General features: G+C 38.9%; 1 protein-coding gene across 1 annotated transcript; it reads right to left on the minus strand.

The window, feature by feature from the left end:
• Positions 1–213: 213 nt before the first annotated feature.
• LOC139739335 (apoptosis-inducing factor 3-like) lies at positions 214–26,985 on the minus strand. The gene is made up of 16 exons (XM_071649952.1): positions 26,946–26,985; positions 25,489–25,714; positions 24,607–24,716; positions 23,631–23,740; positions 23,050–23,094; positions 22,532–22,613; positions 21,640–21,752; positions 20,570–20,748; positions 19,298–19,428; positions 18,665–18,780; positions 17,186–17,398; positions 16,082–16,199; positions 3,328–3,426; positions 2,662–2,737; positions 1,886–1,990; positions 214–306 (listed from the first exon to the last, which is right to left on the minus strand). Exons 1-16 carry the CDS (start codon positions 26,983–26,985, stop codon positions 273–275), a joined length of 1,797 nt encoding a protein of 598 aa, XP_071506053.1. The 3' UTR covers positions 214–272.
• Between the last annotated feature and the right edge of the window lie 29 nt (positions 26,986–27,014).

Genomic DNA, 27,014 nt, shown 5'->3' on the forward strand with positions numbered 1-27,014 from the left:
ATGCAAAGGACTAAGAACCTCTTTGAATGATACTAGTCCTGAAACAGCCTGGAATAGTGATTATATGAATAATGGCATTCCATATTAGTTTCTTGCCACTCTTTTAACACAGGTACCTGACTTCTCTTCTACAGGCCAAGCCTGTGAAAACGTCCATGGCCAAAAGAAGACTGTGAGGGAGATGTCACTTATTGGGAGTGGTTGCCCAGATTGCTGGAGAATAAAAAACAAAATTTTAAGCAAGCTGACATAGTCATCAGAATTTGCTTGTCTCATAACTTGCTCTGCCATTGTGACGGGTCCCCCCTGTGCATGGAAACAAAAAGAAAGACAGATGTGAGGAAAAATCATTCAGAAGTGAACATCTCTGGAACTTGAGATTGTTCTTGCGACATGACACCGGATTTTCAATGTGGTCAAGCAGTTTAGTGTTATACACAATATCCATCTGAACAGTACTGCACCAGTGATTGTGATGTTTGTGAAAACGCAAGAAATAAATTTAAAAAAAAAGACAGCAATAGCAAATCACTGTCAGGTATATCTGCTTGCTTGCTGTTTTTATTTCTGAATCAACATGATGAAAGAAATAATGGCATTCATACCATCTACTGAAACAACCAGGGCATGAATAAATGTAAAAATATGGAAGTGTCACATATCAATTTGATTAAGAAACTAGAAATGTCGCTACAGCGACTGGTGTATGCCTCCGCCATAATGCATGGTTCTCCTAATAGGTCTATAGTACAATGTCTTGACAATGTGTGATGACAGTTTCACACAATTGGCAAAATATTAAAGTGACAGGTTTGCCACAAATGTGCTGAATGTTCACTTTCCTAGAACTAGGTTCAATTGGATGAATGATTAAAACGTCAGAGTGCAGGTATTTGGGGGAACTAATGATTTTTACTTGACTTTTGACATTTTTATAAGTTTATGCATTGAGTAATTTTCAAGGTATTGAGAAAAAGTATAATTTCAGTATCAAATGGTAAAATAGTATTATCTAAACCTGGCCTTTGACCTTTGACCTCACAGTTCCAAAGAGAATCACTGTTAGGTAGAACATGCATAAATATGTAAGTTTCAGGATAATACCTTGAGTTACTTTTGAGATATGGAGGAAAAAGTGCAATTTAGCACTTTCACTTGACCTTTGACCTTTTGACCTTTGACCTTTTGGCAAGAAACTTCCCACAGAATATATATTGGGTTATACATGCATACATCAAGTTTTAAAAAAATCCTTCAGGCATTGCATAAATATAAGGAAAGTAGTGATATTTTGAGGAGTTGACCTTGACCTTTGACCCACAACCCCCAACTTCCCTAGATAATCACTGCCCATCGGTACATGCATATATACTAAGTTCCATGAAGATACCTTGAACCATTTGCGAGATATGGAGAAAAACATGAAATTTCAACCTTTTTTTCACAAAATATTCTGTGACATTTGACCTTCGACCCTGTGACCCTAAAATCCAAACAAAGTATCATCCCCCAAGGACATACCCTCATACCAAGTTTGATGCAAAACCACCTCACGGTTCTTGAGATATCGACAAAAACAAAACAGGACGGACGGACGGACGGACGACCCGAAAACATAATGCCTCTGGCCACTTCGTTGGCGGAGGCATAAAAAAACTCAACAAAATTGATGTCTAAAAAATTGCATTCTTTGAAATTGTAAGTAAGAGAGAAGGTATGAACACATGCAATTCTGCTTATACTGATATTCCTTATAGGTGAAGTTTATTGTGTTTCAAGCAGTCTTATTCTTCAGTGTTGAGGTTGGTGCAACTGTATCTGCTAAAACCAAAAAGCTGAAGAAAACTCCTCAATTAAACTTTGTTGATCTTGAGGATGTACTTACTGGATCTCTGATTTGGTGAGTTCCTGTCCACTCGCCAAGAGCTCGGCAAACTGGGACACCACTGGGTCAGAGTTCATGCTGGCTACAGCCGTAACAACCTCATCCCTAGTGAAAAGAATGATATACTAGTAGATTAGCAGTGCATCACATATGAGTGACTTCAAGACCCTACATTAGTTTTGGGAGAACACTAGCATTGTGGAAACACAAAACAAAACAAATTGTAGCACAGAAACGATTCCATATTTCTGACTGCCTATACTCTCACTTATGAAGGATCAAGAAAGAAGAAAAAAAAGAGTACATGCTATTCTTCCTTAAAAAACCCAAATCCCCACCCCCCCCCCAAAAAAAGAAAAAATCACCCCACACACAAAACTCCAAAACCCAACAATTTGAGCTAACAACTAAAGCTATCCTAACAAAAACACACAAGGATGATATTATATCACACGTATTGGCACTCTCTCCTATCCACGCATGATATTCAATCATATTTCTATTCCAGCATTTAGGTAGCTTAGATAGTTCTGTGGATGCAGAGTGGAATAAAGGACAAAAAACAATACTTTAAAAAAAAAAGTTGTGCAAGTCTGGAGGAAACCACAGCCCTCTCCCTACCCCTACTAAAATTGTTAGATTTAAACATGAATGCACATAAAGGAAAATGGGTAACCAAACATCAAATCATCTGTGGAAAGATTTGCTGTTTTGATGTGGTAAAAATTGAATTAGGTAAGCCCGTTTAATCTCAGGACCACAAGTAGTTAACTTACTTGAGGTAATAAGCCACAAACTTGAGTTCATCTGGGTCTCCGACGATGACAATGTCGTTGTAGCCCTCATTGTAGCCTGAAATGGGAACAAAGGAAAGTGTAGATGAATGTGCACCTGCTGATTTTGATGACTGCGCTTGAATATTAGACAGAAAGAGAGACTCAAAATTTCAGACAAAACAGGATCACCATCGACATGCTAACAAATCTTCATGACTTTTCTCCTTCCAGAATTTATAAAAAATAATAATACTATAATTTTTCACCACATCATTAAACAGTTTAAAAGATTTAGTTATGATAACTGTTTAATCTTAAATGGGGTAGTTTATAGTAGATACATTTTTAAACAAAATTCATTTCATACTCCCTTTGTAAAAACTTTCTCAGTTTTGTCCTATCCCATCAAAACTTAACTATTTAGGTAGTGACATAATTTCTACATTAAAATTTAACTTTAAGAGTACAGTTTCCATTTAAACTGAAGCTTCTTCATTTGATTTGGTTATCTGCCCTGCAACGACAGCAAGGCCAAGTCCGTGCATGGAGATCTGTTGCCAGTCGATATGTGAAGAGAAATACATGTATGCTTACATACTGTTACGAGCGCTGGAGTAGACACAACAGATGTATTGTCCATTTTGCTTACCAGATGCCAGCACTTACCTGCATATCTGACACTTTTGCCAAAGATCTGAGTCCAGAAGAAAGGTATGGAGTCCATTTCCACCTTCTGACCGAGAATGTTTAGTGCTGCCACACGACCTGGATTGGAAGAAGAAAAAAAAAGAAAAAGAAAAGAATGAAATACTAAAGCAACGTCAACAACTTAAAAAGTCACAAGGCACGTTTCACAGAAATAAAGAGACAGTAAGAGAGAGTGAGAGAGAGAGAAAGTGTGTGCATGTGTGTGTGTGGGGGGGGGGTGAATTATGGAATATAGTTGAGAAATTGAGATGTCAATCTCATATTCGACTAGGATTTTCCTCTCTATCCTTTTCATGATAAATGAATATATTTTTCTTTCCATACCAAGAATGTGTGATGTATCTTAAAACATAATGTAATCATCAACAAAAGGTAACTAAGAGAGAGAGGGGAGAGAGAGAGAGAGAGAGAGAGAGAGAGAAAAGGTCATATACTTCACGTGTGGAAAGATAGCTGTGCAGACGCCCACCCCCACCCCCCATCATGACAATGTGAAGAACGTTAGGACTGATACATACGCTAGAAATGATTGAGGCACGCCTTTCACAGCATCCTACTGCGTACCAAACGGTAATCATTATTACTCTAGACAATGACGATGACGCTTTTACGCTGCGAAACATACAATGAAAATGAGAATACACGATGTATAACTACTACTAATAATAATAATTAAAGAACAATGAACGCGAATAATACGACGACGACGAAGAGAATTAAAAAAAAAAAAACTTATTCAGTAGTTGCGCTTTCCCTTCCCTTTTTACATTTGTTCGTCCTTTGGGAGTCGTATTTTTTTCCGCGTTTAATCATTCTCTTTTCCTTTGCGCACTGGAAAGTTCAACTCGTTCTCGTTCGAACATGATTTTTGTTATAAAAAAAGGTGAGCTACGCTGAGCCATAGCTTTGAAGTCGCTTTGAAACGGGTTATGAAACCGGTACTTATGGTACATGTATATGAAAACAGTTTCCAATGCCTAGCAAGGGAGAATCGGGGAGGTGAGAAGACATCTCTGGGAGAATCGTAGCAGATTTGTGCCTTGCCTCATCCAGCATGTCGGTCGTTGGTTGCTTTCATTCCCGCAATATCGCAAAACATCGGGAAAGCCGCACTGTGCGTTCCCGCTACGTACAGCCTATTATTTTCACTTGAGGAATTACGAACCTCTGGCAAAACAAACTGTAACAAATGTAAGTGCCCCTGCGTATGTAAGATCTGATGAAGTTTGCCACACTGATCCGAACATCACTCCCCGCGGCAAAACAAAACAAAACCAAACACCTGTATTACATAATGTTCAGTGCGCGGCGATCCTCACCACGTTGATGTCTTGAATACAAAAGCGTCACTCCAATAATACGATAAAATCGTTCCCTATAATCGTGATTCTAAAGAAGGGTTGAAGATTTTTTTTTTTCAATTCGTTTCATAGGACAATAATTCAAGATCTGTCTCGTCAAGTCGGTCTTACGATTAGTTTTATTTCGAATTTTCGCCGCATACATCTGTGTAATAGAACATCACACAAGAAATGGGAACAACAAATAAGACTGCTTTTAGGAGCACGAGAGTAGTACAAAAACACATTAAGAAACAATCAACAGCTAGAGTTAATCGCGCTCAATGCAATTTAGAGAGCACTTAGTATTGTTGCGGGAAAATACTAGATGACTATACTGGGGGTTTGCAGGATGTTGGCCGAGCGGGAATTATTCCCCCAATAGGCAGATTTCTTTCGTTTTGTTTTGTTTGTTTGTTCGTTTGTTTGTTTGTTTGATTGTTTGCAATGGAAGGGAGTTCGTTATAAAGTGCAAGCAAATTCACGCAATTCGCCATCACGATTAGGTATAGTATCAACACGGAGTTAAAGTGGAAGAGCGTATACGGGCGAACTGTAGTTTATTGGCAGATAATTTCCATTAAACACATGGTCGGCATGAGTTGTTTCGAGCAAACTTGTATCTTCACTAGTCTAGCTGCACAATATGAAGACTTCAATCAAACTCACTTCTAGAATACTCGGAAAACTCTTCCAAAACTTCCTCGCTTCGTAGTGGCAATCGGTATTTATAAATTCACAAAAGTATTCAGACGATTCAAATTTTGAGAAAGCTATATGAAACAAAATATTTGTATGCACACCTTGACACACAGAAGGATAAACCAAATAATTCTTCATCGGACTATTAGGGCCTAAATACAAAATATTCGAAACGATGTAATTCGAGGAATGTTCAGAATATACAGAATGTGTAAGTAATATCAAAGAGCTGCTGGGGTAGTTGTTCTTGGGTATTCAATGTGTACTTTATTAGAGATTTAGGCTATAGCGCGGAAACCCAGTTGTCTTGGAATGTGCCTTACTCGGTACTTTAAGATCAGCTACAGCATGAGAGTTACTAGTACACTGTATGTCAAAAATCCCAATATTTTGGGACGGAGGCAGCTTAGGAGAATTCCTTGAAAGTGTTAACTTGAAGGAACGATTAGCACGCGTGGAATGTAAACATAGCCCCACGAGAATTCGTTGCGGAGGGCAAGTGGTTTTCATGTACAACATGTATGTTCTGCATTCTGAGAGTTTATCAGTGGTTTTCTGCTTTGATATCAATATTCGTAACAAAACTGCATCTTATAAGTACGCTGCATGACGACTGGTTCGGTGCGTTCGTGGTTTACCCAAAGACTCCAAACTATGGAGTGCTTCACACCCGTTTGTTGTTAGGGCATTGTTGGCTTGCTTGCTTGTTTGTTTGTTTGTTTTAGTTCTGTCGTATTTTGAGAGTGTCATTGCTCAGTAGTACCAAGGAGGCCTTGGTAGGCCTACTATTATCTGCTATCTGGACGGATTTTAGTCTGTTATTGTATCGCCCTTTCATGACGACAAGTTCACCTTTCCCGATTCGCTTGTTGTTCACTGACCCTAATCCGCCTTAATTCCCGTTTTGTTTCAGACCATTGAAAGGGACCCCGCAGCTTTGATCATGGAGCTCCATTATAGTCGGAGGGTTTTTCATGCAGTTACGCCCCCCCCCCCCCCCCACGTGTCTGTATAGGCCTACACGTTGAAGAAGGAACTACTACAATGTATCAGGGAGGAGAGAGGATTTTTTTTCCTCACCTCCCTGAATGTATGTAGGCCTGATTTAACGATTTACTAGTATTGCGCCAACTCTTGCATGTGCAGAGCTCGTATACCGAAGTAGTTTATTATGTCGGTAATTTCCAGTCATCAAGCATTTGTTTTTCCTGTAGAGTACCGGTATTGTAATCTGCTCTGTGACACTTGCTCCTTCCACGCAGCATGCTCGTTTCAGCGACACGTTCGATGCGTGGAATTTACATGATGCGCAAGTATGCTCATTTCGTCTGACATCATAGCAAAACCTGCAATGTTAAATTCAACAAACGAAATTGAAGGAGTCTCGGGAATCGGACGTAAAATGAAAAAGTGCGGGATTTTTGATTTCCCCATCAAGTTTTCAGAGATATCAATTATCATGCATGATAAGAATCGCATGAGATATAATATCATACTACTTTACTAGTTGCAGTGTCGCATCGTTTTCCATTCGCTTAGAACGAAATTCATTCAATACATTGCCGTAAATTGACATCCTACGATTTAAAATCAATCCCTCAAGAGATCGATATAAGCTATGATGAAACGATATTTTGATGAGAAAAAAAAAAAACAAACAAACACTCAACCATGCCATATCAGAGTTTCGACAGGAATGACACCATCGCCTAGCCTTATTTCTTTGAATACGCGACTGCGTGCCCAACATCACTGCAGCGCGAAATATGATAAACCATGATTCCACGAGTCGATTACCTTTCATTACGTTTCTTGTTCTTTTTTTATTTCTGGAACAACAAGCAGTTTCTTTTTCGCCCACGTTCTGAAAACGGAAATTATGCCGCCCTTGAAACACTTATTTCGAAACTCCTGTCCGAGCTGTCTGTCATCACAAACTCCACAGATACTAATCCCTCCCGTCCTTCCACCCCTCCAAGCCCCCAGCCCCCCCCCCCCCCCCACCCAAAAAAAAGGAAGAAAAAAAAAAAAAGCGGTGATGAGGTGACATGGCCTCCGTGTACAGTGCAGTGCAGAATTCTGAGTTTTCTCCCTCCAAACCAATACGAAATACCATGAAGCATGGAAATACAGATCTCATGTATATCCTGCACTATTGATTATAAATGCAACCTTCTGACGTTGTCTGAAAACGGGTAACACTTCGTACATACATCGATACAGGGAGGCGTTCACGTATAATAAAACTGTTTGTTATTGTCGTTTATGGAAAAATGGGGCGCTAATGGAATTAATTCGCCCCAGTTAGTACTAATTAAGAATATAAAAGCAGACGATATTACAAACAAATCACGCAATATTATTATATGTTATAGTAATTTTCCGCGAGGGATATATAATAATCGTCTCAAATTGTGTTTGTGTATGGACGTAATTTACGCGGCCACTGACGACAGCACGTTACCCGAGACGGAGGGGCTACACGCAAAGATGAAGTGCCTTTTTTCCCCGCCGGCTGCATGATAACTAGTCTATTTTGCTTATATTCATTCATTTTTGTATTCAAGCTTTCAAAAGGAAAACACAAGGATCAGAGTAAGAAAAAAAAAACACACGAATAACATCCCCCCCCCCAACAATCATAAGACAACTCTTTCCACCTCCCTGTTCCATATTGCATTCTTTGTACTACAAGTACAATGTTTATTTTGCCATTATTCAATTCGTATACAACACTGTAAAGGACTTCAGACCCCAGTACAAACAAACAGAACGATGCAGAATTATTGTATCAGTCTAAATATTCGACGATATAGATCGTACACAGGTATAGAAGAGGCGAAGGGAAGAGAGATGGAAGACAGGAACACTCCTTGATTGACAGCAAGGGGCGAGCGAGCGAGAAGCACACGGAGACATGACTCCTTTCCTTTGTTTATTTGCAAATCACCGCGACGCCGCTCTCTGTTCGGACGACAACTTTGATAAAAGTTCCCACGCTGACCGCTTCCAATAAAAGACATAACAATGACTTCGGTAACATGACAGGCTAATTGCAACAATAAAAGAGTTTAGAGGATTATTGAGACTACTCTGGCCTTCTTTGTTTACGTTGGGATAGTTCAGCGATAGTGGGGCTTAGTCGGACCCTGCGGTCAGTAAAGAAAAACAACAACAACGGAAGGAAAAACGGACACTATTATTGTCAAAACAAAGGAGGTTATAGTAGATTAACGCGAGATTTTAGCCAGGCGATGTCTATGATTGTTTATCACCGCCCCTGATTGTTGATCGCCGCATGCATGAGCAATGAAGGGCGGGAAAGGGGCAGTCGCGGTCATTTTGAAGTGAGTAATCGTGTTAGTCGGTGTCACATTCTTCTCACCCCTCCTTTTTTTTCTCGAGATTGCGTAAGAGGTTACCGAAAGGAATGCTATCTGGGAAATTGACAGGTGTGGAATCAATTTGTACGGAAGGGGGGGGGGGAGGGGAGAGGGAGGGGCCTAATGTATCACGTGACACAATGTGACCAATACGCGACAAATTTAACTAGCTTTCGACCAATCGCTAATATCTTTTCAGTGTTGACAGGGTGTTACGCAAGCTACGTACAGAGATTTACGAAAGTAATCTGCGATCTCGCCGAAACACATGTCAGAGGAAATCTTTGCTTGCGATTATTCAGTGTACGCATTGCTCCGTCAATTACTGTGTGCAATTGACACTCACAGTTAAAACAATTTCTGGCTACCTAACCAGAGCATAACGAAAGTTAATTTGTACGAATTCAAGTGTCAGGATGTCATCTACGTACAGCAGAAGCAACTGGTATTCTCCCTCATCACGCCAGACGGCGGAAGGCTTCAACTTTTTCCGGGAGATCGAGAGCTTCTGGGATGGTGTCTCTGAGACGCAGCCCGAGTGGATGTGGGAGCGCGCGGCCCACTTCGACCCGTTCACTACCACCACGCTTGCTAATCCAGCGAATTGCACCAGTCAAATGACCTCTACCTCCCCGTTTCCTGTAGCTGTTCAGAAGTCTACGAGCTTGCCATCAGCTGATCTTGTGTGGAGGTCGGGACCTGATACCCACCATCCTGGGTTCGCCACCTTTAGTGCTCAATTCGGTCCATCGTGCCCGTGGTTGTCTCCGCAGCAGCACACCGATCCACGCCCACGCACACCTTGCCCACCGCCGCCTGCCCCGCAGCTTCCGCTTCCCATGTGTGTGAGCAGCAGCGAATCATTTGACTACTCCATAGCGCCGGTCGCTCCCCCCAGACTTCCGGATCAGTTCCTGAGTACCGCTGACCAGGATGCTAGGAGCACGGGAATTCTGCCTCCATTCTCGTGCTTCCTAAATCCTTCCAGAACACCGATGTATTCGGATAAGCCCAGCGAACCCGTCAGTAGCTCAGATGACAACAACAATGATGTGGGTATGGAACGCAAGGAGGGTAGTAAGGATGGAGAGATATCCGAGATGACTGACAGGGGCGTCAGGGCTGACATGGAAACTTCGAAGCTGTGCCATGTTGATGCTGAAGGCCCATCCAACGACACTGTGGATTGTCCAGCCTGCAAACCATTGGCATCAGAGCATGATTCCACCACACAGGATCCTACTTCGAATTCCACTGAATCTACTCATCGTAATACCAGCACTCGTGAGGATGGCTTCAAGAAATCTCGCTCCATCCGCAGGTCAGCCAAAAAGCGTTGGTCCCCGGACATGCTCCTCGCCAAATCAGCCCCGCAGCAGCCATTGAAGAAGGAGTTCCCAGAGATGCGAGCTATCCTCGTGAGCTACCTGGCCAACGTCATCAGAGCAGCCAGATTCGGCGAAGGCGAGGAGCGCGAGGTGGCTCGAGATTGTCTCAAGGAAGTAACTATTCCAAATCTGAGGCGTACTCTGATTCGACTGGTGCCTGGTCTGGCGGAGCGTGGAATCAGCACTACCAGCGTGTCACGGCTGTTGCATCCCCTCACCACCGTCGTCATCAAGTCTTCACTGCAGGACGAGAAGTCGTGGGCGATAGTTTGCGACCTGCTCGACATCGTCGGTGGAAGAGGCAGTCTGTAGACCGCAGTCTGTAGCTTGGACATGGCGTTTTACAGTTGGGACAAATCGCTGTGTTGACTTTGTTGGGAAGGCAAAGGGCTTTCCATTATGAATTGTAGTTCATGATCCCTGCCTTGTACATTGTGTGTTAATGGCTATCACGGTTTCAAAACTTGCAAACCCTTTGAGCCTGTGCCCCAGTAGGACTTTGCCATGGCATGGTTGGATGAGATTGAAAGTGGATAATATTATGCACATATTCTGAGGATGGATCAGACAGCTGGTGTGTCAACGTTTCACATTCCGCATTCCTCTCTGTAAACTATGACTGCTTGATTATGAACTGTAGTCGTCAGTGAAACGTTTTGGATTGTGACTTCTGAACTTCAGTTTTAGAGAAACAGCTACACATAAAATCTTTGTGATCTTTTGACTACATTGTATTCATCAGTAAAATGTTTTTGTGTCCTGAGTTAGAGTTATATCATTTAAATAGTGAAATATATTGGGTTCCGAGTACCACTACCAGGTATGAGTTTTAGACACTTATGGTCATGATGGTACAATATTCTTTGTAAACTACTGGCTCAATTGTATTCATCAGTAAAGCATTTGCAGTCCCAGTTCAGTTCGCTCAATCAGTAATGTTTTTTTGTTCAGAGTATGAGTTTGGGAGGTACAGCTTCACAGTACTCTCTGAAACCACTGGCTTAAATGTAATCATCAGTGAAATGTTTCGAGCATTCTTGCTCTTGTGTAAAGTTTATAAGGAACAGAGCTCTGTTGTGACCCCCCCCCCCCCCCCTCAAAAAAAGAAAAGAAAAAAAAGATGCACTCGAGTCTAGAGAGTGCCACACATTGGATTATGATGAGCGGATGTCTACCCAGTAATGATTTCTGAGATTTCTTAGGAATGGATATTATATCATGGATTGATTCCCTTGTACTGCTCACTGTCAGTAGCACTTTCTTACATGGGACATGAATGCCAGTACACTGTAATATGCTATAAAGCAGTTTCTTCATACATGTATCTCTGTATTTTAAAGTCCTACAATAGATACTGCTGTTGGAGGTCCAGACCTTGAGCTCTTGCAACTGTTGATACATGTATTGGTGAAGTAATCGCAAACATGCTCAATGTATTGTCTTTGTGATCAAATTCCTCTTTTTTTCTTTGTTGGATCCATTGTCACACTTGAAGATACAAAACAAACAACATAGAGTTTTTGACAATGTTCAAGATCTACATAGACACTAGTTGTAATATTTTGGAGTACCCTTTCTGAATTACTTGCCAACTAATTAATGTGTGTGCTTCATCATGATCATGGGTTCTGGATTCTATTGAGATGGAAGTCATTAAAGTTGAAAATGCACCCATCAGAAATGGAAACATGAAGAAGAAATCAATATGGATTCATTGTTTCTTACGAATAACAATGCTTGCTGAGAAGCATTTTCAGTATTAGGCACAAATAGTAGCCTCCTGGCACGCACCTGTATTCAAAAGTGTACAATGTTCAGATACATGTTGCAAGTTGCTGCATACAGTCTTCAAAATCAAATTTTGATACTCACCTTTCATCAGCTGTTAGTGTTCCTGTTCTTGCCAGATTGTTGTGTACAGAAATCTATTAAGCTCTTGCCACTCATTTGTTGTGAAAAAAACACACACTGCATTCCCCAAAGAAGTACTCGCATTTGCAGTTGTATGTACAGCAGAAGTACTAATATAGTATCACCTTGAATGCATAACCTTGATTTAGACTGAAGATTACTTCACATATCAGCTTGTCATGTATTGATTTCGTATAAATGTGCATCATGTTTATCATTCCAGTGACATGCAGCTCATCTTGAAACTTGAAGCATTCATTCCAAGTGAATGAAATGAGGATTATGTGTGTGATGGTAGGCAAAGTGTACAGCTGTACTTCTTACATTTAAACATGCCTATCATTTTGTGCAAGACTTTGTGTACAAACATTCAAGTACTATGCTAATGCACATTAAACTGATAACCATTGTTTGTGATGTTGAAACATGATGAAGTGTTATACTACAACAAGCATTAATATGACATGAAATTAATTGTCATACTGTACTGTGACAATTGCTTCCAGGTATTACAAACATGTATGTCCATAAATTTAACAGCTGTCCTATCAAATTTATGGTGAACTTTCCCTGTAAATACAACACATGAAAGCACACAATGTCAAATTGTTTTCATGCAATAACTACAATCTACCTCCATGAACCTGTTAACAAAGCACAGAAAAACAGGAGAAAATGTAAAGCTGTACTGTACATGGTGTGTGTTCGATTACATGTTTGTAATCCAAACCAAGCGTTTTCCTGATACTTCTATTAGAGCAGCTGCTTAGTAAAGTTTGTCTGATATTACTGAGAATACTTTATGCCTTGATACATTTGTACATTCTTGCCTTTGTAGAGTTTTGGTAATAAACTCTTTTTACTTACCTTTGAAGAAGCACTGAGTGAAAATTGTTCTTTCATTTCTTTTTTTTTCTTCTTCTCCTCCTCCTAATTGGGATGGTTGAATTCATTTGTCTGTCTGTTCAGATGAAAGTTCTAATCAATTTGATGATGAGATGAATGTTGCTGTGCTAAAGATGCAGAGTTAAAATACATATTTGTCTGCCATAACAGATGAGATGTGCAGTGCATATGGCTGAATACGTTTTTGTTTGGCTGGGTGTTTGAGTGTGAGCATTTCTTTTTTTTTTAAATTAATGTTTGTGTGTGTGTGTGTGTGTGTGTGTGTGTGTGTTGTACATGTACATGGAATTAATTGCTGTGTGAACCAAATCACAATAGATTCAGTATTCCATTGTATTCCATGATACATTATACTGTACACTGGTAAATGTACAAACTGGGGAAGCACACACACACACATATACACAAAACACCTAGAAATTTGTAATTGGACTCTTGATGATGCAAGCTACAATTCTTTACATTACAATTTTATGGGTTAAAGGGATAGTATAATTTTGCTTGAGACAAGGGACTTAAAGTTAAACTTTTTGAGAGAAAATCAGAAACATCTACGAAATATTAAAGAGCATAGAATTCTAAGAGGAATTAAAAGCTGATTTGATGAAAATTGGTTTCGAAATGGCTGAGATATCAAAAACAAAGTTAAACAAAGTGGTCATAATAAAAGATGGGTGCCACCTATAATTAGGACCTCTGGTTTTTTTTTTTTTATATATAACTTAGCCAATTCAAAACCAATTTTCATTAAATAAACTTTTAATTCCTCCTAGAATTGTACACTCTTTTAATATTTCATATGAGTGGTTTCTTATCATCTTGCATAAAGTTAAAATCTGAATCCCCTATCTCAACCAAAACTATACATTCCTTTAAGGTCTATGGGTAACATCAAATTCATAAAGACAATGGACTTATCAAATTTCTGCCTGTAATAATGAAAATTTTAATAAAACAATGTAAATAATCAGGTCCCCAAATTATCAATACCAATTCCATATACTGTAGGCCTACTGAGCTGTTCAGTTACACTGAAATGATTAAAAAAAAAAAAATGCCAGTCCCGAGGACTTCGTTAAAATGGGAGTAACCTGTACCTTGAAATCCATGGGTTTTTAGAGAAAGCAGATCATACACATTATAGAAACGTATGAGTTGATGCATAGTGCATTTGTATGTTTGTGTCTAAAATGAGAGAGTGGTTGTGCATGCATGTATGTGTTGTAAAATGGTATATGTGAAAGAGTAATAGAGAGATAGAGGAGAGAGTGTGTGGGAGAGAATGAAAGACTATGCGAGAAATAAAAAGGCACATTCTTTAGTACATCCGTACAGAAAAGCTGCCCAATTTTGTGAGCAGTCAACATATCAAATATTTCACACTATCTTTGCCTCACTCTCTATTTCTCTCTATCCCTTCTAGCAGACCAACTGCAATGTTAATGTATTAGACAAACATCAACAATGAACAAATGAAAGTGCCTGCACTGTGTTTACGACAGAAATGCTTGTAATCTATTGCAGGGACATCAGTGATCATCATAATGAATGATTCTGCAGATAATCAATAGTAATGTTGCAAGTTCTGCTCATCTGCTACCACTTCATAAATCTCCATAAACAAACTGTACACCAGAAAAGGTACATACAAATGCCCACATCATGTACCATGTATGAATGGCAAATTGCTCATCATTTATTGCTGTTCACACAAATCATATACAAATAAACCACTTTGAAGAAAAAAAACAACTGAATATTGAATTGAATATGCCAGAAAAGATGATTATCGAACTCAGATAGTGAAATGATAATAACTACTTGAATTAAAAAAGAAAAAAGCTTCATGATTTTATTAATATGCAAAAAAAGATGGGCACCAAAGACCAGCCATCAAAAAGAAAGAAAGAAAAGGAAAAGATAGTATGATTTTAAAAAAAAATAGCAAGGAATACCTTGTCAGGAAGATACATGATCTGAAAATATCTCTAACCATTCTCACGCCATATGACCAGTACAGACAGACATTATTATGAGGGCTAACTACATGTACTGGTACCCCTAGGAAGGAAGCACTAAAACCCTTATCATCATATTAGTATAAAAACAAAAACAAAACAAAACTGCAAAAGTTCATCTTCACATCAATGTGACAGAAAACACTACGTATATGTGCTGGTTCTTATAGAGAAAAAAAAACAACAGACAATCAGGAGGACAATAACCTTGTCAGAAAATAATGTTCCGTATACTACACACATTACATTGGTATTTTCCAGTGCAAATAGTCTTGAGAAATTGGACATATTACTGTTTATCAGTTAGATAGTCTACAAGGGATAGGGATTGACAATATACACACAAACAACCATTCCAAGCCACGTAACACACTATGAAAGATATTTTACCCTGAAAATACTATCATATTACAAATTGCTAACATGTTAACCTTAACTGCAAAAAAAAAAGATAAAAAGATAAAAGATAATGTTGTGTGTATTCACATGCCCAAGTGTAATTGCTAGTGTGCACAATAATTGTATGTGTGTGTGTTTGTGTGCACCTGAAGAAGTCATCTGTACATAAACTTCAGACAGTTCTATCAACACATGCTACTTGCATGTTCACTCCTTGTATACCATGCACTGTCCAAACATTGTTTTTTTTTCCAGTATCACTGAATGAAATCCAAATAAATACAGTCAACCTCGCTTAAGTCGACCTCACATGATCACCCAAGTCAAAGGTCTTTTCCCGTCCTCTTCTCTCTATATTCTATTTATCTTAATCCCTCATAAGTCAAGTTTTCTCTGGTTTAAGTCAAAGCTATTTCTTCAGTCCAAATACATCTAGATTCGACTTAGGCAAGGTTGACTGTATGGAGAAAACTATTAGCATGCATGTACGTGTGTGTATTTGTGTGTATGTGTGTGTGTGTGTCTGTCTGTCTGTTTGTATGTGAAAGGTGCAGATAAAGAAGGAGAGACATAGGAGGATAGAGAGACACACTCAAGCAGAGATATAAAGAGAAGACTAGAGAATGAATGACATGCCAGTGTTGTCCACATTCTCTGTGGCTTACCGTGTGCGTGTGCAATCTGCCAATGACCGATGCTGACCTCCTTACTGTCTGCCATGGCCAGAGGAAAGGAGGCAATGTCCCCAGCGGCATAAATGTTGGGTTTGTTGGTCTTCAGGTACTGGAAGAAAGATAACCATCACAGCATGACAACTGATGACATAGTGTTTGTCAACATAATGTAAAGCAGGTGCTATTAGGAATTGGTCAGTTCTGCATGTAAATGCATGCTTGTGTAGTGCATCTTACACAAGTAAATAGTTTTGTATCTGAGTACAATGATGAAACAGTCTTTGAATAGAAGAAAGTAACTGCACCGAAAAAATGACTCATCAGCATTTTGATCTTGCAATCTTCATATGCCAAATATTCTAATTCTTTCATGGCTATCTCATATGCCGCATTTAGTGTGCTACTATTAAACCTGATCGCTGAAGTCACTGTACCTATTGAACATGCTTAAAAATGTAAACCAGTAAATTGGTGTACTGAATAAACAAAACAAGAGAAAATGATTAGATTCTTCTAAATGCAGGAATACACTGAAAAAAAAGTGAAACAATTTTGAGTACCTGGAGTTTCGCATACAATATGACACATGCAAGGATAGATTGTAATAGCAATATGCTTTCTCAGGCACAGACAGTCAGAGAGACAGACACACACACACCCAACATTCTTCAGGATTCAGTTTTAGTGACAATCATTGAAAGTGCCAGAAGTGCAGAGTACACTTTTCCCTCCTCAACCAAAAGCAAACAAACCCCCCCAAAAGGGGGGAAAAAAGAAAAAGAAAAAAAAAACATCTAAAAAAAATAATAATAACATTAACAAAAAGACTTGCATAAATGTTTGACAATTAATGCTCTTGTTGTGATGATTGATTTTAATAATAATAATAATGATATAGATGTGATTTATATTGCGCCAAATCCACTCTGTAGAGTGGTAAAGGTGCATACAAACTATTATTTGCTCTACAAAGAAATAAAATGACGTGCTAACACTAAAAGAGAGAACGCCTTGCTTCTCAAACAATGATAAACATGAAATCATAGCTATTTGTCCGGGGGAAACACACAAATTTTTCAAGGAGAAAATAAACACCTTGTCCACTACCACTGCGCCACCACTGGTCATGTTGATACCGCTGTCGCGAAGGAAGTCAGTTGCCGGGGTGACGCCAACCCCCAGAATGCAGACATCGGCGATGACCGACTGACCGTCTGTGAGTATGACCTCCCTGAGGATGCCATCTTCACCGTTGAACTCTGACACACCACTCTCCATGATGAACCTGACACCCTTGGATTCACTCAGCTGGCATCAAATTATTTACGATGGTTTGATAGAAATCAAAGAGAACAGAATGATGAACATGAGCGATACTGACAACGAATTTTGACTTTCATGGCACAGTCATCTTGGGAAGAAATTCAGCAAAGACAAGAAAACATTCACAAAAGAGACAGACTTACAATGCCATATTGATTTCAAGTGTTTATTTACTGTGTGTGCCTCCACAACTCATTGGGCAAAATAACAGTGGGAATTTTCCTTTCCTAAGTCCCTTGGCAAATCAAGGAATAAAATGTTCTTTGTTCAAGGGATTTCCTTTGTTTCAAGGAATAAAAATGTTCTTTGTTCATCAGTTTTTACCTCTGTACCTTTATTCTTCCTGGCTAATTTTTTCTATCTCTTACTGTTTAGTCTCATCTTTCAATGCATTCAGTGCACTAAATTTTCTCTTGACGTCTATACATTTTTATATTTAGGAATTATACCCCATGAACAATAGGTTTCTTTTTCAGAATAACAAAAACAAGCTGCGAGATATCCTCCCACACTAATGACAGATTGATATTTGTACATGGAGATAACAGAAATAAAAACTTGTGGACACTCATTGTATAAACTTTTGATATTAGAATTGTAAGTTGCCACATCATAAGTTCATCACACTTTCAATGAGTTTGATATTTTGTCATCTTTATTGAGTTTGCTCAGGTTAAATATATTTTGCCTTTAGTTAGTATGTTTTCATCTATCAATATTGCAACCACGACAAAAATTATTAGGGGTTAAAAAGGGTAATATGACTTATTCATATGAGTTTGGCATTCCACAATCGATTATGTTGGTACTGGAAAGCACAGACTGGCATTAACCTTAGACTTTTGCTTTTTAAACTTTATTTTTAAAAATGAAAATGGCAATCTCATCACATGTTTAATATTGACAAAGAGAATGTAATGAAAGCACTTAGTTTGAGTTCTTCCTTTACCAGGACTGACAACCTCTGCAGATCAAATAACATTCTGATGCACAGTGAAATAAACAGATTTGTATATTTTGGAGCATGAATCATATATCTGTTTGAAAAGGGAAAATTGCGCATACAAAGCATTCTAAACCAAATTCAGAAAAAAAAAACCATATTTGTCATTTTTGGAGACAAGGTTATCTACTACTATTATAGCTGATGGAATATTTTCAAAACTATTGTGAAACCATATCAGTTGGAAGCTGTGTTACATTGGGGAAGTATAGCTAATTTACCTCTTCCATCTTTCCTCAATAGTTTACCTTTTGCAGAGCAGCACCTATCTTCTTCCCGAGAGTTGCCTGGTATGGGGTTGACCCTCTGCCAATGACAGTAACATTGGCCGCCTTGTCTGCCAGGTAAGCTGCTACCTCCATTCCTGTGGGCAGATATGATAATAATACCTGGAATAACACACATTTCTTATGCAGCACATATCAATTACAGAAATAGTCTTTGCATGCTTGGAAATGCTATATGTTTAATATACTGATTAAAAGGCAGCTGAAACCATCTCTGAAAATGGACCAGACCAGACTACCTTTGCCAATTCAAGTCTGTGTGGTATTTACAAAAAGAGAAAGAAAGTTTTATAACAATTCGGGTGGCATAACAAATGCAATTTTGCCCAATATGAATGTCTTTGTCATCTTTCTTTCTATTCTTTTTTTTTCTTCAATGAATATATAAATGATATGGTGTTCCAAGCCAAAGACCATGGTTCGATTCCCGGCGGAGACCAATTTTCCAACTTATGCTCTTTTCCTAAAAAGGAGGAACAGTAAGAGGAATAATAATTCCAAGCTACGCAACATCTTCCTACGCAATATCTTCTCCTTTTTCACATCTCACATATGTACCTGATACGGATTGAAGGAATCATATGTATATCTCACCAATGAAGGAGGTCCCCACCACTACTGCATTCTTGCCCTGAGCCAGCTCCGCTATCCTATTGCCGTCTTCTGGACTGCGAAGCAGACATACACCTGTCAGATCACTGCCTGGGATACCCAGTGATCTAGGCCTGTCAGGAAAAATAAATTGCACTCAGATGGGACGACACGACAAAAAAGCCATGTAAGTATTGAATATTTCCAATTACAAGTGACTCCCATTATAACGAGGTCCTCGGTACAGCCAGTTTTTTTTTTTTTCCTCGTGTCAAAATTTCGCTATTACCAAACAAATAAAGTATCTAAGGATATATAGATGATAATTTGGGGATCTAAAATGTTTACTCTGTTGTAACAGAAATTTCATTAGAACTGTGCACTGTACTGCACATCAATCTAGAAGCACATAGTTTAATTTATGTCACACGATATCCCATCATCTTCTTCACAGGTGATTTGCCAATATACACCACACCCCTCCAGTGATGAATGCATCTTCTGACCGTGTTGCCGAGGGCAACCAGATCATCTTGGGTGCACTGACGACACTTCAACATATGGCAACAGGATCTGGGCATGCCACGTACTACCTCTCAGGGGGAATAAAATATACCTCATGAAGGAGGTAACAAATACCTTGAAGACCATTTCCAATAAATTTCAGTGTCCTGGGTAATTGTTTTCACAGACTTAAGTTGGATACCTTGTCCTTGCTGTTAATACAGAAAACACATGTTACACACACTCTGAGACATTTATGCAAGTTTGTGTAAATTTGATGGTATACTGCATAAGTGACAGCCTCTACAGATACACCTTCTCTTCGATGTGATGAAACTAAATGAGAGAGAAGGCAGGAAACATAAATAACAGAAGGATGACAAAGAGGATAGAAGAAGCAAAAAACACAGATAGATAGATAGATACATAACCACACAGAAAGATAGATAAATGGATAGACAAATAGACAGATAGATGAAGTCAACTCTGCCTAAGTCGGATCTAACAGGACCCAACAACAGCAACAACAACAAAGTTTCAACAAAGGCAGAATTCAACTTGTATGACTGAATTAGCATACATCTAGCACATTTGGAGACTTTGTAATTTCCTGTGGTTAAACAGATTTGAATTTGACTCCTGCCATTTTGACATTGGGAATGTAAACTGTTGATAGATAGATAGATGGATAGATGGATGGATAGAGATGGGGGTGGGGGGGGGGGGGGGTGTAGAAAGATGAAGAGTGGGAGGAAAGAGGACAACCCATACCTTCCACCAGTGGCCACAACAAGGTTGTCAAAGGAGATGCTGTCCCCGTTGGAGAAAGACACCGAGTTGAGCACGGTGTCAATGGAAGTGGCCTCCTGCTCAGTCTTAATGTTGATGTCATAGATGGAGAAGAAGTCTGCATTCCTGAGGGAAATTGAGTCTGCTGTAGAACTCAGTGCCTGGGAAAGAAATCATAGAACTTTATATTACGAAGTGGAATGCATACAAAACATGCACTGCATAGGCCATACATTTTGCAGGGTTTCTATTTTCGTGAATTTTGCAAGTCTGATGCCATTTGAGAATTTTAAAACAGAATGTAAAATGTACTTGTACATTTCTCCATCCACTGCCGTATTCTATGATCGCAAATTTTAAAACCACTCGCAAAATTGTTAGGAAGTTCTGACTTGCCAAAAATTTGACTCGCTAAATATATGGCATACGCAGTGAATAAACTCTCTGCCATGAAAATGTATGTTCTGTTTTCAACTATTAATAAGTTACAATGTCTTTCTTTCTTTTATTCCCAGCTCTCTTTGACATCCTATTATGACAGATCATTATTCAAACCTATGAGTGTATATCTCCATTCTGTATCAAATACATATCATACCCCTTGCCTCTGTCTTTCTTTCTTATATAGGTAGTCTTTTCTTCCAGACATTGCAAGGAGCAAGCACATAATTTTTGGAGTAAATATCACATCTGTTCACAGATATCTACACAAATTTCAAGTCTATTCAGGTAACAGTGAACTATCTGCATGTGTGTATGTGTATGTGTGTGTGTTTCTACTCAGAAAGTATCAGCAACCCCTCTGCTAGCAATATCATACCACTATCTTTGTATGCCCTTACAGAATCTGTTTAGATATAATAAAACAGATTAGGATACACTCCTAAGGTCTACTGCCAAAATTTTTGTTCCCATAATACAGCACAGTCTCGACTTTGGCAGTGACTGGCTTAATAATGACTGCAGTCAAAAGATAGTTTAAAACCATATGACTGCATCAGGTCTGAAAGAATGGGTTGATTTAGACAAAATCTTTGATATAGATGTCTCACCTTGCTCAGCTTTGGTCTGTCATATGGAAGGTGCTTCTCTTTGGTTGCCACAATCAGCTGACCTTTGAACCTCTCCTGACGTAATGTTTCTGCACAGGTGACGGATGCCGCGCCTAGTGAGTGTGGAATTAGGTACATGACAAGATGTTAATTTGTTTACTCTTCTTTCCATTATCAACATTGATAGTCATGGAACAGTAGAAAACCTTTGAGCAAGATACTATGGGACAGAAAAAATATGCGCCTATTAAAAGCAGAGGAAGGCACATGGTCATATGTCACATAGTAATCTCGGGTGAAACTGATGACTGCTCCTGCTGTAGCTACTACCATCAATGATGATATGTCGATGTTGTTTTATGATGATGTTGTTTTTATTAGTAACACTGATATTGATGTTGTTGATAATGATAATAAGGTCTTATTTACCCAGGGTAACCTCTTCAGTGTAGCCACTGCTCTACCACAGGGCCCTAGCGTTGCCAGGTACCCATTTATACACCTGGGTCAAGAAGGACATGGTGGGTAAAACATCTTGTCCAAGGACATAAGCACTTAGCGGGATTTGAACTCAGGTCCTCTGATCGGGAGTCAGGAGTCTTATTCACTATGCTACATATTGTGCAGCGCCCCCATTGATTGATGACACTAATGAAGGAGATGATGATGATGATGATGATGATGACAATGATGATGGTGGTGATGATGATGAAGAGGACAGGGGCAACAACAATGATGATGACAAGGAGTTTGGAATAGTAATGAAGTTATCAACATGTGTTCACCATTGAGAACAGAACATGTATGCATTCAATGCCAATATGAGATGAGGACTTGACCCTGTAAAACCTAGTAGGATTGAGGGTGCAACATTTTGAACCACACAACTCACCTCCACCAATGATGAGTACTGTCTTCTCCTCATCTGGTGAGCAGGTTACCATCTTCTTCACTCGTTTATGAGACAGGAAATCCTATGGGGAAAAAAACCAGAGGGAAGAGCAATCCTCATATGCGTGGAATAAGAACATTTCTACAGTGGTCTGTTATAAAAACCCAATGAAAAAACAAGACAATAGCAAAATAAGAATATATTTATAATCAAAATACATACTAAGGCATCTTGCTTTATTCACACATGATTTCCAAATTCCTTCATCTTAGATAATTTTACAACTTTTAATCATCATTTCATGATTTCAGTTCATTATATGACAGACCCATTACCATTATTTATCAAACATATATATCTATGAATCTATTTTAAAAACAAAGTAAGACTCTAAAATCTAGCTTCTTCAAAAATCATGCCTAAATATGTACAAATGTTCAACGGTGTGATTAATTCTTTCAACATGTAGACATAACTGTCTCGTGTTCAAGATCAACTTGGAGGTATACCAAGCTCACCTCTGGATTGGCCTGGACAATGACATCATCTCCACTTATTCTGACCTGAGAGAAAATAAAAAAGAACAACAAAGCATGAACAGTGCTGGGCAAGAATTCCTGGGGGATGATTTGCACTGAACAAACAAATGTCAAAACATATAATGCCCCTCACATCATCCCTTCAAATTGCTCTTGAAAACTAGAAGTAAATGATTCCTATATACCCCCTTCAAACTTCGTTTGGCGGGGGTATAATGATGAAGGTGCCTTCATAGATACTCCAGGAAGGAAAGGGGGGCAGGAATAATCACCCATACAAGTGCCGTACCAAGATAAGGAGACACAAATTTTAAAAGGCTCACACTTTCAAAAGCAGCTTGCCTTTGGACTAATTGTGATTAGACTATCTTTATTGTCTATTCTTATCTCTCTACACACATACGCCTTTTGTCATCAAAACAGAACACTAAAATTTCAACTCAAACACCTACAACAAAAGACAATTACAACAATTAAAACTTGAATACCATCTAAAACCAAATGCCGTATGAACACAAAAATGACACATGGCATTAGCTTATAAAATGCCTTTGACTGACCTCAAATTTGGGTACACTGTCCAGCCCTGGAAAGTCTTCAATGTCACCCGTCTTAGTGTTAAAGCAAGCTCCGTGCCAGGGACAGCGGACACGCCCATTACACAGAGCACCTGTGTGTACATGAAATGCCATGCAAGAAGTGTGCTTCATTGAGACATCTAAGAAAACTTACAAGACAGTCAAGAAAGTAGGTTCAGAGAGGGCATTTAACATTCAGATAATTCTTCTTATATTCACATTGTCATTGCACACATCATGTACTTTCCTAAATGTATGTATCTTTATAGAGCAGATATGTCGTGTCTGGAAAAAAGCTCCTCAGATCTCAAAGGTGATATGCATGTTAAGAATGAACTCATACACATACACATGCTTAAGCCACACCAGGTAAAACTTACAAGATTAAGAAGAAAAAATCTCAGAAAACAAACTGGCTTTCATCACCAATCACCTCTTGAACCTACACTGTAATATCCCAGCTTATTGATTTACGGGGTCCATTCCTACAAGCTTCTTTGGTGAAATCAGATGTCAATCCGATATTAGTACATTTATGTGACCTTTGACCCGTTGAGGACGGTTTGATTTTGCTACAACACGCATTTCCCATAGATGTTTGCTTGAGTATACTCGGGACTCGTCCTCAACGGGTTAACATTACAAAATAGTGTAATCCATAAGCTGTGACAAAGTATTCACAATTGAGACTCTATTAGCTTGGCTCCCTATGGAAGTGGAAAAAAGAAAATTAGGGTTTACACTCTTTCCATGCCTACAACCCCATAATTCTGCCAAGCATGACTATGACAGAATTACAGACAATAGAAATATAACACACAGACATACACTTTTCCTTCAATTTACATGGCACTTGTCTGAACTTACTGAAATAAACCTACCAGTACATGCATACAGTTATTCAATTATGTTTTTATGCAACAATAGCTGTTGCATTTACTATGACAGTAAATCTTACCTTTAACTAGAGGTGCTCCATAGTGAGAACACTTGTGTCCGATGGCGCTGAACTCACCGAGCTCCTTCACCAGAAGTGCCTTGCCAGTGCCAATGTCCACTTCTCGCATTCTGGTAAAATAATAGGCAAAACCATATCAAGTGTTTGCTCTTCCTCTCCCCAATTACGACACATTAATTAGGTGACTGCACAATGTTAAGAACATGATGATTTTCAAAGTCCTACCGTAAAGTCATAAGGTATGGAAAAGTTATCAGATCACAACTGAAATAGTTATATCAAAAGAATGGATCAAAATTTGAAGTTTTCTTCAGTGTGCTCACCAGACCAAATGATTAGACTGACACATTCAACTCAGAGGGAGTTCAATCTCAGTTTGGACGCAGAAGGATTTTAATTCTACGGCCTTCGCGCTTGTTACTAGTAATTAATTCCCTTTTGATGTCTACTGGTCTCTCCTGACTGATGATAACTTTTTATGGGATGAGACACAAAGACATCAATGCCATGCTTTCAATTTTTTCAGGACTGGCCAGTAATCAGATTGCAAACCTAACCTTTTGGATGTGCATGCCACAAGGTACATACACGTGAAACTGATACATAGATCATATATCAGACAAACTGAGTACTGTAACATCAGAAACATTAGTGGCAAGAAACCTTTGTGAATTGGAGCTGACAGCCTTTCGTGCAGCATGAAATTTTTGTGAATTGCCAATGATATTTAATGCCTTGTGTAGACAAACACTTTTGCATGCATTTTACTTCGAGGAATCTTGGCTCATCGTGAAATTTACAAAAGTTTCATGCACCCCAAAAATGTTTGGTTTTACAGTATGAAACCTTGAAAAGGATGAAACAGAGTGACAGATATCTTACTCTCCATCTTTCATGTCATCCACTTTGCAGACTATGGCCTCCAGGCCAGGTGTGTGGGTGCCATTCTTCACCTGTCCCTTCTTAGGGGCCTGCTTACCGGTACTTCCTGTCCCATCTGCTGCGAGATTAGGGGTGCCACCGGGTGGGGCAGGAGGGGAGTTAGAGGGCGTGGCAGATGCGGTGGGTATGGAAGGGTCAGTTTTGGTAGGAACAGACAATGGACTGACTACAATTTGTGCACATGTAATATATTCAGAGAAATGGGCGTGTTCACGCATTGAATCATGCACATTCATGACAAAAGGTATAATGAAGAATAATATATCAACTCAAGTGTAGAATTACAAAAGGAACATTGCACAGTAGTGTAAAGGAATGCACTCCACACAAGTGGAAATGTAGTGCATATATTGCATCATGAAAAACAATGAGCATGTGTGAAATGAAAAGAAATATGAAATTACAATAACAGATACAAATACAGACCCCAAAATATTATAGTGATTGAATACAAAACATTTAATTTAGAATGCAAATCATATAGAATGGCAACACAAAAATGGCAGAATGTAATAAATATCCATGAAAATAATAAACAGAAGGTATGACAAATCATATTTACAGACACAATAACACAAATTGCCAATAACAGTGATGTAACAATGTCAGGGTATATATATCCGAATGATGGAAAGATAAATAAAGAAGTGGTGGGAGAAAAGGAGAAAGAAAACTGTAAATATTTTTTTCATTCAAAGATGAAGCCTAAGAATCAAACACTTACAAGGAATTGCCAAGAGCTGATCAACAATGAACGATTGGTACAATACGTGTTCTATCATAAACATATGCTTTCGCTTTTTTGAACATCGACACTTAAATGTGTGTGTCACTTTTGTACAACCAATTTAAGGAATGCAGGTACTATATGTCTATTGTGTTGCTCAACTATAACAAAATAAATTATGTCATCAGAGACTTGCATTCTGCTGGAACGGAAATTGAAGGGCAGACAGACAGCTATAGATATAGATAGACAGATAGAAAGGAAGATAAAAAGATAGAGGGACAGATGGATGGAAAGATAAAAAAGATAGATAGATTGATAGATACATAGGCAGAGACATACATTGAGATAGAATGCTGCACATTTTATTGACAAAAAAAAAAAATCTTCTCATTGCATAGCAATGAAGTTGGAGAGTTTGTAAAGAATACATTGTAGTTGGAAGCCATTTATCACAGAAGAGGAAAACTGCATGGCTGGAAACTTAAGGGTCAGTTTATCACATTACAATCTTCTCACTTCAATATGATGGTGGTACCATGGTGGTACCAAAGTTTATACTGGTAGTGTGCTGGGAGTGAAAGCTGATCTTCATGGTCTTGCATGTTAGAATTGTCTTGGTTTTCTGTCTTACCAGGGAGGTGTCTCTCTTCTATTTCCCTGGTCTTACCTTGGCTGACTGTCTGGTCTTTTGATGAGCACCCTCCCATGGCTTGTTGTGTCGGCAGATACTAACTTC

The sequence above is a fragment of the Diadema antillarum genome, unplaced genomic scaffold (assembly GCF_040938485.1).
Source record: "Diadema antillarum isolate AM-2024a unplaced genomic scaffold, OU_Dant_1.0 seq00000796_RagTag, whole genome shotgun sequence".
Classification (NCBI taxonomy): Eukaryota; Metazoa; Echinodermata; class Echinoidea; order Diadematoida; family Diadematidae; genus Diadema; species Diadema antillarum.